Source organism: Neodiprion pinetum, chromosome 5 (genome assembly GCF_021155775.2).
Source record: "Neodiprion pinetum isolate iyNeoPine1 chromosome 5, iyNeoPine1.2, whole genome shotgun sequence".
In the NCBI taxonomy this organism is placed as follows: Eukaryota; Metazoa; Arthropoda; class Insecta; order Hymenoptera; family Diprionidae; genus Neodiprion; species Neodiprion pinetum.
Genome location: NC_060236.1, coordinates 1,352,015 through 1,370,712, shown reverse-complemented (window position 1 = coordinate 1,370,712; position 18,698 = coordinate 1,352,015). Strand labels below are relative to the sequence as shown.

The 18,698-nt window shown below is 37.8% G+C and overlaps 1 protein-coding gene across 1 annotated transcript in view; it reads right to left on the bottom strand.

Annotated features, from left to right (window-relative positions):
- Window positions 1-4,737: 4,737 nt before the first annotated feature.
- Window positions 4,738-18,698, bottom strand: part of LOC124219830 (phosphatase and actin regulator 1) — a 76,746-nt gene continuing 62,785 nt past the window's right edge. The window contains exons 3-12 of the mRNA XM_046627993.2: window positions 16,710-16,958; window positions 12,960-13,349; window positions 12,124-12,373; window positions 11,368-11,400; window positions 10,203-10,351; window positions 8,819-8,975; window positions 8,452-8,507; window positions 7,986-8,089; window positions 7,716-7,888; window positions 4,738-7,615 (exon numbers count right to left, since the gene is read on the bottom strand). Coding sequence (XP_046483949.1) covers window positions 7,600-7,615; window positions 7,716-7,888; window positions 7,986-8,089; window positions 8,452-8,507; window positions 8,819-8,975; window positions 10,203-10,351; window positions 11,368-11,400; window positions 12,124-12,373; window positions 12,960-13,349; window positions 16,710-16,958 — 1,577 coding nt within the window. The 3' untranslated portion in view covers window positions 4,738-7,599. The remainder of the gene's footprint in view (window positions 7,616-7,715; window positions 7,889-7,985; window positions 8,090-8,451; window positions 8,508-8,818; window positions 8,976-10,202; window positions 10,352-11,367; window positions 11,401-12,123; window positions 12,374-12,959; window positions 13,350-16,709; window positions 16,959-18,698) is intronic.

Sequence of the window (18,698 nt, the reverse complement as noted above, 5' to 3'; positions counted from 1 at the left end):
ACTACGTTTCCAAAGTCGGTGAGCAAGATTTATCGGAAACCGTTGAATCGCCTTGTGAATATATTTTTCAGTCCTTGATCGAAGGTTTTTTCTCACCGACAAATATTTTCCATTTTATAAACGAATCAAGGCGAAAATTTTTGTGGAAAATTGATTTTTATCTTTTTTTTTTTTGAAGCCACCGTTTTGTTTAAAATTAATATTTTACTTATTCCATCGATCAAATAATACCTCATATCAACTAAATCTTTTTCGTTTGTTTATTTCAGATGATCCTGTCCAGATAAATCTTGCTCGTCGCAAGGGGCTTTTTTTTTAAAGGTGTTCTCGGAAATCTGCTATAGTAGCTTTAAAAATCATTATTTTTATGAATAAAGAATACCAGAATGAACTTCAATGTTACCCCAATATGCATATATATATATATATATTCATATTAATAAATTGAAATGTCTCTTCGTGAAAAATCTTTGAAACATTGCTTTTTTCGGCCTCTTGATTATAATAGGTATAACCCCTTAATTCCCCGGTTCTCGATAAGCTGCAGTTGCGCAAAAGACCGAAGTCGCCGAGTAGTCGATACGAGTATAAGGAAACAGCGCGGAATTTGTGCGGGAAAAATATCTGAACAATCGGGTCCGCCGTTGTCTCGGTAAAATAGCGCAACGGTATAGAAGAAGGGGGCAAAACAGCAGAGGCATAAAGATCCGGTGGAGCAGCAAAGTCAGCGCGAAGGCGGAAGAAGAAGCCAAAAGTATACCGGCAGCATCTTTGCTGCAACTTACCGCACTCCTTCCGCTATAACGCTATCTATTACCGATTTACGACTCATATGGAGAAACCAGTAAAATTCTTCCGCCGTTTTCTCGAAAATCAACGACTACGCCGCTAGAAACCGAGGAACGACCGCGCATTGGTATAGCTAACAATATGACCTACTGCAGCGGGAAATTAGTTGAGCCACATCGTCCGTCTGTATCAAGGTCCGCAAACAGAGCTTCGAGGCATCGCGCTTCCAGCCCGAAACAACCGTATTAATATTAACAGCCGCCTAAGCGCGCCTACGGTATTAAATTAATGAACAGCTATACGAGCCGTCGATATAATTAAACCTCGACTGCGGAGATAATTGCGAAGCTTTCATTCGTCCTGGACAAGGAATAAAGAGATCATCGATCAAGAACGAAGTACAGTAAAATTGCCCTCTGTAATCGATCACTGTACAAACTGTTCCGTGCGAATTAGTTCTCAATGATACCGTTTAAAATATTACAGAATCGACGCGTAAGGCTAAACCATGAAATTATCTTCGTCGGAAAGGCTCTCGTTCTACTTCCGGAATTAACCAGCCATTACACGTGGCATCGTTCGTTTCGCTGACGACATTATGCATAAATGATGTACAGAGAAAGGTGCAGTGTAACCGGGGAAGGAATCTTGCGAGGGTAAAATGCGTGCGCACGGCTTTGAAGACGAAGAAGTTCTCTGGCTGGTTTCACAAGCGTTCCGAATCTTGCAATTTTTCGCAGTTAAATTTCGCGAGTCCGCTCTTTATCTCGTCTTGAACCCCCGAAATTCTCATCGTCGGTACTCGCGTTTTGTTTCGTTGAGGATTGTTCGAAATGTTGAGGACTCCTTTAGCTCGACCGTCGGCAGGTCGATGTGACAGTTTTCTGCACGACGTTGAACCTCCTGACAAGCCCAGGGGTTAACCATTCATGAGGTATACGTGTTGCTGATGCCAGTGGAGAACGCGACTCCTCGCGGAAAGTCGACACGTCGTCGTCTCCCGGTAATTTCCCCCTTGGCCTCTTCTACACGGCAATTACGACACCTGTAGCCTGCATCGCTTGATGAGAAGCATATGTTAACGTTGCGTTCGCACAGCCCCGCTTTTTCATCCCCACGATTCATTCATTTTTCAGTCACACTTGCAGGCTGCTACACTTGTCAAGCTTTGCTAAACTTTGCTTCTTTTTATACGCAATTATGTAATTATATATCATTTTATACGCTAGCTTTTGGTATGCGCGTGCATTAAGGGTGGTCTTTAGTAAGAAGAAAAAAAACAATATGGGTAATCAAACACTGTGCGTAACGTATTTTGCCACTGAACGGGCGGTAAGAAATGATAGACGCAATAACTGAAATCTAGCAATTCTAGCGCCGCAGATTCAAAAGGGTTGTATTTTCCACGGCAAAATGAACTTATCGTTAATTCCGAATTGATTCGGAATAGTTATCGGAAAATTGAACAACATGTGAAATGAAAGCGACAGATAGTTCGACAATCACCATCGATAGTTAGAAACAATCGATAAACTAAGAGTAATAACATTCCGAAAAGTTTGTTACGGCCGCCATTTTGTATCGAGACTTCGATAAAGATTGCGGCGAAATCTGCGATGAGAAAATCCGCTTTTTAATCGTCCGTGTAACACAAAAATCGAAATCATTCTTATTTCTTACCTTTCCAGGTTTCGTCCGACGATGTTTCACGCATCCGTTTTCTCCGAATTCTCGTCGAATGGATTCTGACAAATGTCCATTGCGATACTGCGCCTGAAAATTCACGAATTTCAAAACAAATTCGAGACACAATTTGTGTGTTTCTTTGACGTCAACTCTCTTCCACTAATCTCCACATTCCAGAAATGGAACACTCGAGATTGGTAGAAGAAAAATTTGGCAATTAATACATGGTCCGTACCTGACTTTGATCGAGTTCATGGATTAAACAAGATGGCGTGGATCAAACGCTCGTACTTCGATGCACATCCTTTATTCGAACTCCGAGTACCTGCGGAAACGTACAAACATGGTTTAATGACAGTTTTAGCGTCGTACTCGAGCATGACGAGGTTTAATCATCAGTCAGTAAACTACGTATCAGCATTTATACTTTATTCGAACAGCAACCGCCGTTCTTTCTTACCTGCGGACGATGTTAAATGGAAATAACAGTTAGCAACAAACGACAATCGAGACCGCTACTTTTATACTCGAACGGTGTCGCCGCGCTGCGGATGGATTGCGAAGTATGCCGAAAGTCAAGAGGGAATTTTGAATCGTCCATTGTCTTCATGGTATCTCGCGATGTGATCGGCGTCTTCTTACTTCCTGGATGTAACGAAAGTCGATTCTTTCTGGAAAAGCGGAAAACCGGAATATAGAAGAGTCCGAAAGTTATAAAAATAAATAAATACCGGTGTGCAAAGTATACCTGCATTTAAAAATGCGATTGTCTTCCGTAATACGATTCCCGATGTCGTAGTATGCATGGAATATCTCTGTCGAAGCACATACCAACAGAAATTTGTAAATATTAATATCGTGAAATTTTAGTAAATAATTATGGTAAGCCAGGGCAAACATCGGAATGAAAAATTAAACAAATAATTACGGTAATAATTATGATAGTAATTGTATCAGTTTACAAAAGTTTTAATATTTTAAGAATAGTTAACAGTACTTTGTTACAGTATTTCATTTCATTAATAATATATAATAATAAATTGCAGTAATCATAATAGTATGTAAACTAATAACAAAGAGAATTATTTTTAAATCGAAAATAACACAGCGTTTTTTTCTCTTCAAAATCATATACTCAATAGATTTTGAAATTTTTTTATCTTGTTCTTTCAATGAGTAAGGTTTTATTTCATTATGTTTGTTTTTTTCGTTTTTCGTTTTTTTGGATTATTAATTAGAGTTTACAGTAATAATTATATACATTATTATTCTTAAGTCTACAGTTTTTTTTTTTTTTTTCCTATATGATACAATTCTTTTTTTGTTTTCATCGTCTTCTTCTTTTACGTCTTCTTGTTCAACAGCGTGTACAAAATATTGACAATCGGTTGCTGATCAAATAACAATTTGTAGTTTTAAATACATAATATGTTTTAAGCGAATTTTATTATGCTTATAGGACAATGCGCTAACAAAATAAACATTACACCACGATTAGCCCTGCGTTTGGAACAACAGCAAGAGCTGAATTCGAAATTGAAGATCGACTTTCGCGTTAAAATGTACAATTATTATTCACTCGTTGACGTCGCAAGTGTCAATCGATCATAAATCGATAAACGGTAATATTGATTTAGTCGTACCAGTATAGCAGTATCTACCTACTTTTGGCATATTTTTACCGAGTTTTCTTACTTAAAAAATAAGATGTTTATTTTTGCTTCGCCAAATTCGCATGATTTGATGAATGATATTTTTTTAATTATTTACGAACGTATGGCGAATAAATTCATGCGTAGAGCACACTAGAAGAAGAGAAAATACGAGACAGAAAAAAACAACTGATGAATCCAGGTATGCATAACACATGTAAACACATGTTCACATACTGTGAAACGAATTGTTATTTAACAATAACTCAATTGGTCAACTATTTATTCGTTGTAACAAGATTATCCTTATTACGTCAAAATTTTCTATATCAACAGAATAATTTTACGAAACAAGTATTACGCACCTTTCTCGTAATGTTTATCTTTCACTCGTATAGTTTTTACTTTTTCTTCATTTTTGTATTATTTCTCTCAACTCCTACAAAAGAGTGAAATTTACTTCTTATTTACTGCTCCCCGCGTTGCGGAGTCATTTGGTAAAAATCTCTGAGCCTAACACGGCTTTATTTATTAAGCTACATCATATTTCAATATTTGCATTACATTCATTTACTTAAAAGTATCGTTTACTGTACTGTGAATGATCGAGTTTCTTTCTTTATTAATTTTCCACTTCGTTTCCTCATCACCGTTTTTTTTTTCTTTTTACCTTTTTTCCTTCAATTTGCCATTAGTTTTTATATTAGTATCGTTATTATTTCATACGAGTTAAATTTGTTCTTTACACGGACATAATACTATGATCTTTTAATTTCCTCTCCTTTCTTCCCGTTTAATTTATAACGCATAATATTACTCTTCTACGAATTCTCACCGTTTCTCTAGGCGGTACAAAACAATACTCTGCTATTATCTAGTTCTTTTCAAGTAAATCGCGGACTAAGGAAGCAGCGCACTGCTCAGCGTCCGTACAGATGCTGTTTTCGACGATAAAGAGAAATTGCTTTATATCGTCTAGTATAGTTGAACCTGCTGTGTAAATGCTTCCCTGAAATGCTTGCACGATAAATGCAGCATCAGTAGCATTATCTTTTCCACGAAAAAAAAAGATACATTTCCCTACTCAACCAATTATTACAGCAACAAATGTTCAACAACTTTTGTACACAAAATACCAACTTTCTGTGCTGGAAAATGCACATACTTTTTTTTAACGCAATATTAAGATTATATTTATAATTTTCATTACTATAATAATAATAATGATTATGATGATAACAAGAACGAAAATTATTATTTTCATTACTGTTGTTGTTATTATGATTATTATTATTATTATTCTTTCTTTAAATTATATAGCGCAGTTACTACGTAATTATTTATATAATTATATAACGGAGCTTATCTCCTAGACGATATATACAGAAAATTTATTACGCGTCTGTTTTTAATTTTTTTTCCTCCTCTTCTCTTCTTAATTTCACTTTGTTTTACACGAACTTCCTTTGTTTTAAATATTTTATTGCGTCTACGATGGATACAAATTTAAATATTGTATTGTACAACTATTCAATTATTATTAATATTACTATTACGTTTATTATTATTGTTGTTGTTTTTGTTATTATTATAATTATTATTGTTATAACTACTACTACTACTACTGCCACTACTGCTACTAGTACTAGTACTAGTACTAGTACTACTACTACTACTACTACTACTACTACTACTACTACTACTACTACCACTACTACTACTATTATTCTGATGCGAGAAAGGGTTAGAAAATCGGACATAGTGGTTAAAAATTTTCACGACTTCGACATCGATAGCGACGAAAAAAAAAAAAAAAAAATTAGACGCATCGACTTATACTTAATAAAAATATACTTCTCAAAGTTCACCCTTCTTGATAAAAGCATGCTCATCGTTGAAGAAATAATAATGATAAAAAGAAAAAACAAACACACTTAATCAAGTTGAAAATATTAAAACAAAGACAGATTTGAGCTTTTGAAAATTATAACAATATTATACACCTTCTTTCGGTTGAAATTATGACGTTATTTACACGACACGGACAAAGGTTTGACAAAAAATTGACTATTGTTAAATGTTAGAGAGTACAATTGAGTTTCCAATCTTTTCGCTTAGTCAGAACCTGGACAATGATCAGATTAGATGACGTGTTATTAAATGATTTATTTGTTCATTTATTTATGTTTATCGAAAATTACGTCCAAGAATTTGTGCAAAAGATGTTATTACGAAAATGAAGCCGTAGGACACGTATTGTTACCGGTAATTTTTTTCTCCCCTTCTTTTTCAACAATTCTAACAATATGTATTTTATTCAGCCAACAACTAACGAGTAACATTTTATTTCGTTTTCAGCGATTCAATAAATTCACGGACTTTTATCAATTTCGTTTTATTGATAATTTACCAAAATCAATTATCAAGTTAATATTTATGGTTTTATTTTTTATTTATATTTCTTGTTGAATTTTTAATCTGTTTTTTTTTCCTATTCTGATAAGTGATTGAAGTCAATACAATATCAACTACTATTATGTATACATATTAAAACGCTCTATAACGTGCAAACTATAATATTGCACAGAACGTCTGTATTTGTATGTATTTACGTATATACGTATATACGTACATATGTACATACATCCATACATACATACATACATACATACATACATACATACATACATACATACATACATATATATATAGTACTTATATTTGTAATAATAATAAATCGTAAGCGTTCGCAATCCAAGATAGCTCTGCCAAATAACATCATCTGGCAATAACAATTAATCATCGTCACCGTATAATTAATTTATCGAAAGACAAACTTGTAACCGCACAAGAAACTAGTTCAAATCGCAAAGAAGAACGTGTTGATTTTAAAGAAAAAGAAAAGAAACGAACTTTTCACGCGTGCCAGATATTAGCGCAGAGCCAGCTTGCTAGCAAATGGTGTTTACGTGCATAAGGAATCAGTTCGCACTCGAGACGGATTACAATCCAGCCGTAAAGTTGGCGAAGTATATCGGTAACAGACGAGGAAAACCGAGCTATAAATTCGTTTGACAAATCTGCAACAGCATCAATACTCCTCGTACTTTTCCCGATGGTAAGAAATGTTGTTTGAACGCCGGTAAAGTTTCGCGAATATCGAGACAAACAATATGTAGAATTTTCGAAACTCGCGTGCGAACTAGAGCCTTAAGATCAGCGAGTGACCCGTCGCTAAATATCGGACAGATCACCCTATCACAATAATCGCCGACGCCGGTGATAGAAATAACCTTGCGTACGGTGAAAATGGCGATTTGATAACCGCCAGTAAAGGCGTCGTCGCGCACTCTGTATAATTCATAGATGTGACATTATTGCACGGATTTAACCGAAGCTCAGAGCGAATCCGACGCACTTGAACCGCACCTGAACCCGCATCACACTCTAGCACCTTAACACATTGCAATTGTCATGGCCTATGGAACCTGGAAACAGATAAAAAGAAAATCCCATAAATAACGGAGACAACGGGGAAATCTTTTACGCCATATAAATCGAGAACCGCGTCGAACGTGGTCGGCTCACCTAGTCAGGTGTCTACTGTCCTCGTGTACCGCCATTTCGGAGCTTTTGAATTCGTTCAGCTCCTTACGAATGGCTGCTTTATCCTTTGGCGTTAATCTCGTCCAAGGCTTGTCGGCCCTTCTGTCGTAGTCGTGCGCCTGCGTCACCTCGATGTAATCGTTAAACCTGATGATCTGCAAAAAAGCGTTGACACAAGAGGAGATTAGATGCGAGTGCACGGATGTATGTGAAAATCAAGGTTTTAATTTCAGTCGTTGTTATTACGCGCACCTTTTTTTCTTTCAATTCTTCTACGGTCGGCCTGAAGCTGAGTTTCCGTAAAAGGTAACGCTTCTTTTCTTCCTTCTGCTTTTTCTCCTCGGCTGGACTTTGTTCTATAATAAAAATTCCATCATTCCCCGTTAAAGATTTCGCTTCCACACCAAATCGTAGAAAAAAGAAAAAACGTGTCCACTTTTCACAAGACATACCGGAAGACTGTCAAGTCTCCAAGTGTTGATTACGGATTGTTTACGTTTTTCAAGTGGTCTTCTATATCTTTCGCTCAATGTAATTAGAATACCGCAAGATATCGATACACCGTAACAAAGTCGAAAAGTATAACAATTATCAGATGTCATTCAATCTTCGATTTCCAATTTCTCAACCATCGCAAAATTAAATAAAGAGATGATCGTTCGATGAAAACTTAAAATTTGTCATACAGTCTTGATCTAATATGAATTACAATGCTTACTTTTCAAAATATTTCGTTCCTCCAGCTCTTCTTGCGTTGGCCGCATGCTCAGCCGCCTGTAAACGAAACGAACGTGATACGGTCAGCAAATCAGGTGAACAATTGTTGACTCAACCGACGTTGAACACAACGCGGTCATTTTTTCGGGGTTGAATCGCACGTATACGAGTGATATCGTGCACTAACAATAATTCCCCGTCTAACGCATAAGGATGAAAGTAATTTTTAGGAGTTCCAGAACAGTGTCAAAGTTATGAAGAATTTATATTCACCGAACTTTGCTGTGGTGTGAAAAAATTTCTACTCGTTCAACGACCAATTCATGTATAACGAATAATAAATGAAGAAACTTTTTACTCGTATCTACCTTATCAGCCTGGCTCCGATTGCCTCCTTAGATTCTTGCCGCTCATTGTCCGATTGTATCTGAAGGATATTTCTATTGATGAGCTCCTGCCTGTCTGGCCTAAGTGCCAATTTCAGAGACAACGATTCCTTCCTTGCAATTTTTGCCGCAAGACGATCTGAAAAAACAAATAATACCACGATCTTATGCATGGATAACAAAAAAAAAAACAAAAAAAAAAAAGAAACTCGTTGATCAGGTTGCTTAAAAACGATAAGGAAATACGATGTTCAATAATACAAACAAATTTTCATGCAAATTAAAAATGGTCAAACAAATCGTCAATCTATATACGACTAACGGATCCAACTACACTGATTCATCCGTACCAACTATTGGAACCGAGCAACTTCTGCTCCTCCGGAAAGAGACAATTTCTTCATTTCTATTCGGCGCCTGAGTGATCGAGATTGTAGACGCGGTCAAAATTGACAACATATCCCCCTCCCCTTTTAGTTTCGCTGTTTAGAAATTAAGCTTCATCGATTCCTATTGCTTAATAAACAATTGTACCCAGTGAAATCTGCCGATGTCATTTCACTTGTTGCAAAGCGCGATGATACGGAGAGAAGGAGAGAGCAAAACACAAAGATAAAGAGAGAGAGAGAGAGAGAGAGAGAGAGAAAAAGAGAGACAGAGAGAGAGAGAGAGAGAGAGTGGAACGCATTTATCGAGTCTACGTACGGAAAAATCACTTTTTCATTTATCTATTCATCGATATACGTACGCGTGTATTTCTCTCTCTTTGTGTGTATGTGTGTGTGTGTGTCTGTGATTTATTTTCTTCAACGTACGTTGAACAAACTCGCGACGAAACTAAATTGAAAATCGCTGACCGAGGCATGCCAAGAGTCAGGAAGACACTGCACAAGGATAAATAATAGACAGGCGATGAGCCATATCCGCAACACGTGCAAGCAGCGCTTTTATTATACATTAGAATATGACACATGCACGCACACGCATACACACATATATGTATGTATATGTGTATGCATATGTATATGTGTATGCATATGTATATACAAATTGGCGGTGGCGGATAAAATTAGTTATCGATGAAGGTTGATCCGTAGCATTATATGTATTGTGTAACGTGACGCGTTGCTGCGAATATTCTTTTACACGCAGTTACGGAAACGGAAATTGAGAGAGGAAATGGGAGTGGGGGAGAAGACGTGTAATTATAGATTTCCGGTACGGCGATATTTTCGAATAAACAAACATAAGTAAACATAAATATAAACATATATAGGTGATGAACGAGCGTGTTGAGAGATAATCGTCGATGGTAAGAAACCCAAGGGAAAAGGACTTTTATCGATGATCATTAAATTTCCATTACACTCACTCTCCTCGTCCTCCTCGTCTCGGTAGAGAACCTGTCCGTCCCCGGTGTCGCCTTCGGTATCTTCCCGGATCACGTACGGCCTCGCGTTCTCCTTGTTCTCCAAAGTGCAAGGCAGAGCCAGACCGAATCGAACGGGTCGACTGCTAAAGCGAATCAAAGACAAAGTTTCGTTGATTAGTCGGCGATGTTTTCGGGGGTCGCAGATTTTCATCGACGTTTCTATAACTCGAAACAACGTTCCTTCGAGTCTCGAGTGACAAAAATCGTCATCGATTCACACCAATTTTCCAAAAAAAAAAAAAAAGAAAAAAAAAAAAAGCATTTACTTATCAACTGATCAAAATCGAAATCAGAAACGGAAAATTGTACAATTTCTCTACATTTTTCTTTTTTTTCACTTCGTAATTGATTTCAACATTATTTTTTGCTTTAATATTTTCGTACTTATATACATATATCCACTTCTCGTACGACGCGACAAATAAGATGGAAAGGGAAACAAACACGTACATTTGTTATATACCTATATGTATACATACTTGTATAAAATTCATTTAAGGAATCCACATTCTTTTCGGCGAGCACTGATACGTTGAAATTAAATTCATTCGTTTTCCAACGTTCACCCAGATACACACGTATCAGTGCTCCCATCGATAATCCAAGGATCAAGAGATTTTTTTTTTTTTCAGTTCGTGGTCGAAATTAGGTGTCAGGTATGACGAGACGAGGGGGAAAAAAATAATGACGGTGCAAAAATCGAGAGGCTTGTACGATAATTGTGGGTAGATGTGAAAAATCGTGACAGAGGATCGTTGTAGAAACAATAAAATGTAACAATGAATTTCCCTGCGATTTTCTCATGCTTAAATACGCGGGACAATCTGAAAATGTAACTATAGCTCATTCCATGCGTTTTCTATACAATAATGTACACGTGGTACAAGAAAAATAATGGGATATTATTTATCGAGTCTTTATGAATTAGAAAATTTTTCCTCACTTTCATCGTCATCAACGACGCAGATTAAAAGCTTCTTCTTCTTTTTTTTTTTTTTTTTCTTTTTTTTTTAATCATCGTTTAGAATACGATTGTTAGTTGAGTTTTATTTTCTTGCGTGACATGCGTATTATTAAAGTTATTCCAATTCCCAATTACCATATTCTTATCCTAGGCCTCAACGGTTGCCTTCTGTTAAGCACAAGAAAAACATTCTTCTTTTACTGATTATAGTGAAATTCTGACCGTAAGTATAATATATACACACACATATATATATATATATATATATATGTTTATTTATACGTGTGCGCCACGATTCGTGCCTAAGGCGATAATCCTAAGATAACTATAGTTGGCGAGTGTAATATCAGCGCGATTCTCATTTCCAATCCCAACAACAATTGGCGTATGTATAAATGTACGGTTAATTGGATAAAAAGTAATTAAGGTAATAAATGCAATGTCGAGTAATGATGTAAAGCCAAGAGTCTCTCTACGCGACTCGAGCGTTCTGCAATTTTTAAAAACAACGAAAATACCCAACAGAAGAAAAAATCTCTCTAAACGAAGCCGCGCGAGCAAAATTAACAGAACTGCAACAACAAAGAAGAGGTAAGACAAGCGTGCCAGTTATTCATCTTTTTTGGTTTTATCCGTTCGATCCTTACTTTTAAAATTACAAGAAATAAAAAAATTAGAAAAAAATAAAAACACACATCACAACCCTCTAGCAATTGGTTTCAGTAATCGAAGAGTCAATTTAAAAATTTTCTTCAACTCGTACACTCGCCTATATACTCTGCAAACGAGTTAGCTGACTTTCGTTCGATAATTTCACCACCGGGAAAATAAGTTTAGAATCCGTCTCTTTCTATCCGTCACCCTCAGCTTCATACTCGGCATGGAACTTACTTGAAAGAGACCTCCTGACGTAGAGTGAGGGGCCTGTTTTCCTGGGTCGGCGTATTCTGCGGAGTTCCGGGTCCGCTTCCCGGTCCCTTTTTCTTAAGGGCGCTCTTCAGCGGCATAGCGTGAAACTTTGGTTCCTTGGCCGGTATTTGCTCGACCTTCGACGTATCGATGGCCGGATCTGGCTGCGAGAACCTGAGTATGTACCTCGGATCGTACTCGTCGTCCTCCTCGACGTCGATTTCTTCCTGATCTGTAAAACGAAGAAAAGACGAAACGACGGTCGTCCGTCGAGTGAAACCTGTTGTTTGTTCACACGCTGCTAACGCCGCGCGGCGGAAATCCATATTATAGTTTTAAAAAAAGATCATCGATACGCGTTAAGGGTCGACCCTCTAGTTTCCTATCCGTAATTCGTTCTATCTCTACATCTTTCTCTCTATCTCTCTCTCTCTCTCTCTCTTTCTCTCTCCGTCTCGCGAGATGAGAAATTTTCAAAATTGATTACGCAACGAGCTCGTTTTTTTTTCTTTTTTTTTTGGTTTTTTTTTTTATATACTTCGCCTGAGACAAAAAGCGCACGACTTCGAACTTGGATCCCTGATCTAAGGATCACCGATTTTTCCGTATCACTCAATGGTTGTCCACCGGAAAAGGCTCCCCCCCCCCCCCCCTCCGACCAAATTTACATCTTCAACGATGACGAAGTACAAACAGTTTTTTTTTTTTTTTTTCGTCGTCTCGACGCAGGCTGATCCGTTTTATCGATTAGAGTTCAACAAAATGCACACTCACACGCACGCAAACAAATCACGAAGGACGAACAACCTTCTCCCTACCTTCATAGTCGTAGTCTGACAGATCTAAGGGAACCGCGTTGTGCACGCCGCTTCCGGTGCTTTGCTGATGTTGATGTTGATGCTGATGCTGTTGTTGTTGCTGCTGCTGCTGCTGCTGCTGCTGCTGCTGTTGTTGCTGCTGTTGTTGCTGCTGCTGCTGCTGCTGTTGCTGTCTCGAAAGCAATGTCGGACTCGGGGAGCTGAACATAGGGGGTGGTGGTATGGGACCGATTTCGCTCAGGGGAATCGGGGGTTCCGGAAGTTCGGAGAGCATGAGAGTGTTCTGCGGCGGAAGTGGCAGATATTGCTGTTGATGTTGATGTTGTTGATGTTGCTGTTGCTGTTGCTGTTGGGGCGGCGGCGTCGTACCTTGATGACCGACATCTGGCACTGAAACAGAACAAGTCATCCGTCAGATAATCGTCACAAACTGGTATTCACTTGTATAACTCGAGCACATGCGTGTAAACTTGGACTCGTTTTCGGAAATTTCTCAGGGGGGGGGGGGGGGGGGGGGTACAGCTTGGACGGTCCAAAATCATACCTATTTTTAGGAGTTTTTTTTTATTTTATTTTTTTTATTTTTTTTTTTTTAAAGAAAAATGAGCAATTTCAATTTCGGGGATTTATTATTTGTAGTTTCAAAAACGTTTCGGTATTTTATTGACATTGAAAGATTGTTGAAAAAATATTGACGATGAAAATTTTCGGATTGAAGTTGAAAAAAATCTAGCCACGAGCTCGAATTAACGATCAGGTTTTAAAAAATTTTTTCGAAATTTTTCAACTCCATCGGATTATAATTGACCGAGGATTCTGCGCCACCGGATTGAAAACTTTGTCGTTCGCTACTTGAATGCGCCATGCCGCAATTTTGTTACTAATTTCAATGAAAAAATTTTCAAACATTCTCGAAATTACAAATAATATAGCCATCCAACTGAAATTGCTCCAAGTGTTTTAATTTTTATATATATATAAAAAAAAAAAGAAAAAAAAAAGCGGTATAATTTTAAACCGTCCAAACTGCGCCCCTCCCTCCCTCAGAGACACATTGCTTGATCGATACACTGAATATAATCAACACATATATCGTACTTCAATCAGCTACCGCACACTCATAACGTCATACGTAGCTAGTGCAGTGCATGCAGACTAGAAGCTTATTGCATATATATATATATATGTATATAAAGAGTGTTTAGAAACGAGCTCGACGACGAAGAAATAAAAAATGATCAACAACAATGTTCGATGGAATTTTCTCTTTCGTTGATTGCCGGAAATAGAAAAAGTAATCGCACGGTATTGTGTTAAATAAGCTGCAGCAGGTATGAAAATTGAGCTACTCTCCGATCTCGATCGAGCCAAAGAGAGCGCAAGAAATTAGTTGGCGAGTATTACCTACCGGCTGCTCTACTGGGACAAGGCGACGCATAAAGATCCGCGAAAATTCCCGGAGTGTCGTCAAAGCTGACGAACAAATCACACGGGGAGCGGGCTATTATTACAAATTCGGCAAGCGCTCAACGCCTCGGCTTGTACAATTGTACCATTGGATACATTGAGATTGTATGATAAAAAAAAAAAAAAAATCGATAATTTTTCTAATCAAAATTTAAGTGAAAAATATTGTCCGATACAAGGAAAAAAAAAGATGTTCTCCAAATTTGAGCGCTTGATGTTAATATTTGGAGGTGCGTCTTTCGTTTCAATAACATGGCAAATTTTGTATTTTTTTTTTTTTTTTATTCACAAGTCGTCAACGCGTTGGTACACCGATAAGACCAGAACGTATTTTTGCAGGGAAATGAACGCTCTGCAAAAAAGGCCTCTTGTCATTTTATGATAAATCCACTGTTCCAAAAGTTACTTAAGGTCAAAGGTCAACAGAGGATCGTGAATAACTTTTGAAAGAGTAGATTTATCATAAAACGACAAAAGGACTTTTTTGTAGAGCGTTCAATTCCCTGCAAAAGTACGTTCTGGGTCTTATCGGTAAACTGATGCGTTGACGAGTTAAAAGATTCCAAAGTTAAAAAATTGTTATTTAAATGGGAAACAGAAAATCGCTATGATGCACCCTGTTAATATCGACATTGAGATCTCAAAATTGGACAGCGTTCTTTTTTCATCATTCGCAACGCTATTTCGGATTTGTATTTTGAAGAAACACTAGAGAATAAAAAAAAAATTAACTCGATCTTTTTTTGATACAGACTAAATTACACGCGCATGTATATTATAATCCAGTGTAATATCTACCTCGAGATATTACATATTCCGACCGAATGAATTTTGCACAAACTTTGTACAGTCACGTTTACTACCTACTCACGGCATGGTTGGCCGTACGGTATTAATAATTTCGTGGAAGGAAGAATCCCGTATTCGCGGTTCAAAATGTAAGCAAATTGCTGATTCGGGTCCGATTTCGTTGTGAAAACATCTCGTTATCCGCGAAATATCCGACGTCGGAGTTTCGGCCGGACGATAAGGTTGATTACAGAGTGAAAATTAGTCAAAGGCGGTCTTCCGGTGGCCGGTGCCGGTATTTGGGGGTAATTTCGGACCCAGCGGTGAGCGGCTGCGAGTTCTCTACTTTTGCATACTTGGCGAATAGTTCGTACCTCGACGTTTTTTAATTAAACATCTAATCTTTTCTTCTTTCACATTCCGCGTAAACATTCGAGGTCGGAAAGGGTCGGAGCTTCGGAGGGATGAAAAGTGACCGAAACCGGGAAATTTGGTCGAGTAAAATCGTATAAGCTTGTTTACGAATACGTTATAAATGGTTTATTCCCTACGGGGGTGTAATTTGCCGAGAATATTACACCGCCGGTGGGATAAAAATCTTACGCGATGAAAACTAAAGCCGGTAAGAAAGTGAACGGATATAGTATACGAGGTACGTAGAACAAGCAAAGAGAGAAAGAACGACGACACTTCGGTGACTGACTAACTATTTCATGTTAGAGGTATAGTAAAAAGCTAGGATTTTCACTCTCGAAGGAACGCGACGCGATAAAAACGCGATTAAATTTATCGCTCGGTCGTAGAATCTCAATCTTTTTATACGTACGGGATGAGTTTTATTTTATCGTGCGTGGCGAAAAACGGAGATACGTGTACGTACGTATCTACGAAAGTACGTTGAATGGAAGAGAAGCTTATATAAAACGTGCGATTAAAAAATTACCGAACCTCGCGATAACGGACGAGTAAAATATTTACCCTGCATTTTGGACTGAAATTTGAACGACAAAATATCATTATCTCCGTTCTATCGGGCAAGCGAATAATTCCAACATTGATAGTAAAAAAAAAATAAAAAATTGCTGTTAAAACCGCAGCATTTTTGAATCGAGATTATGCTCTTTGAAAGACGATCGTGACGCCTGACTTTGTACCTAATTATCACAAATCGAAGAATGCAATAAACATGTATTACAAGCTTGCAATATACACTGAGAGTATAAATGAAAAAGAGGGATAGAGAAGAAAGACAAAAATGAATAACATCCTTAACGATAACGTAGTTTTGCAAAAAAACCAAAGAATATTTCACAGCCCTGAAACGTGCATCGGCAAACGAAGAAAACGTGTGGTAAAGTAAAAAACGAAAAAAAAGGCACAAGTTTCGTGTAAAAATTGGCAGGCGGTAACTGAGACAGAGGTAAGAGAGAGAGAGAGAGAGAGAGAGAGAGACGATCTCTCCTCTCCTCTCCTCTCCTCTCCTCTTCGACTCACTGCCTGAACCGGCGTGCCGGTTTTGTCTCGGAGGGGACTGTCGGGACATACAGTGCTCGCTGTGGTAGCAGAAAAGCCTCCTCGTGAGCTTTCCGGGTGCTCCAAGGGTGCTGGGTCGGTTCGGCTTCTGCTGATCGTTGGCGCTGCATGGTGCCGTCGAAACGGGAACGACGCTACCCGAATTCGGGTGTTCCCCGCTCGGCGATAGCGCGCCATTTCCACTCTGTTCAGTCTTTTCTTTCTTCGGCTCTGTAACAGAAACCGGAAGTCGCGCGGTTACCCAGCTGGCGACTAATTTTCGCTTTGGATATTCACGTCGGAGCAAAAGAAACAGACTCGGCCTCGAGCTCGGAGACGGGGTTGAAATTTCGTACGGGACGAAAAATTTGGAATCTTTTACAGCGGCGAAACTGACGGTAAAGAAATCGAACTTTAACGAAACGTCGACGTTTACAATCGGACGAAAGTCGACGAGTCAAAGTTCCGAATGTTCGATAATTGGGATATTTTAAAATTGTTACAAACGTCGTAATTCCCGGGGCAATCCATTTTCTCCCCTTCTTCCCTTCTCAACGCCGACAAAATTAATTCTCACCGATCTTTCCCTGTCTCGCGTCTAAACTGTTTTTGTTTCTTCCTATTTTTCATTCTCTCGTTAAATTCTCGTCGAGTCCGGACAAATCTGCATCGCGGATAAACGGATAAATCCTGTCATTTCTCCCTACGTGTAGTAATTTGGGGTAGTACGAAAGAGTGAAAGAGAGAGAGAGAGAAAACCCATCAATTGTCTGAATAGAAAAAGTCTACGAACAAGACATAGCTGGCCTGATTAAATAAAAAAAAAACGAAATTCACTCATCTTTTTCGTTTATCGTAATTGCCTCAAGACCATGAAATCTTTTTAAAAATCTTACTGTTTGATCGCACGGTGATAAAAATCGGAACAAATGGTGAGAAAGAATAAGAAAATATTTGAACAAAGTCCAAGGGAACAATGCTGGTAAATAAATAAATAAATAAATAAATAAGTCTATCTTGCTCCCGGTCCCTAAGAAGCTTCTTAAATGAAACGTGCACCAGAAGCTGCTACATCGCGTCGCGAGGGGGGCTTAAAGCCCTTAATAAATTGGACAGCAGTCGAGTTGGTGTCAGTTGGTAAAAGCGCAATATATAAGAAGTATATATATATAATATATATAATATATATATACGACGAGATAGTTACATTCCGGTTACAGGGTACGTGTATTTATTATATACGGCTTTCTGCAAAGCGCTCAATATGTGACGCCTGAAACCGACTTTGGCCGCGTAAAAGTCTTGAGAAAAAAAAAAAAAAAAAAACACAATAGTCGTCATTGATATTTTATTCTGTCGCTGAAGAAGATATATAAACGAATTATTACGGATACGCGAAGAAGAGATCACGGGATTTGAATTCTTGAAGGAAGACATATTGGAAAAAAAAAAAAAAAAAAAAAAAATTGAAGGAACACTGTAATCTTCTCTTGCTCGCTGTTTCCATTTCACAAATTGCAAGATTCCACGGCGCGTGCCTTGAATTCCGTTTTTTTTTTTGCTTATCAGCCAACGTGAATTATCCACTTTGAATTGAAGGTTGCGGTTTCAAGGTAAGGGAAATTCCTCACTGCACGTTCGAGAGAAATAAAAATGACAATAACAATAATAGTAACAAAGATAATATATATATATTGGAAGAAAGGTGATTAGGATTAAAAATAGGATTTAAAACATGACGAAGTGTTGATTCTTTTTAAACAAAGTGCGAATAAGTCTCGACACATTCGAGGACGTGTTTTTTTTTTTTTTTTTCTCCCCCGTCTCCACGAAAACGGAATAGAACATGAGAAAGAAAAAAAAAATTACACACAAAGTTCTAATTAGCTGCGCGTTATTCTTTTCATCTTCCGCAAAACAAATTACGCACTATTATATAAATCGAACCGGGTATCAATTAAATTCGATAAA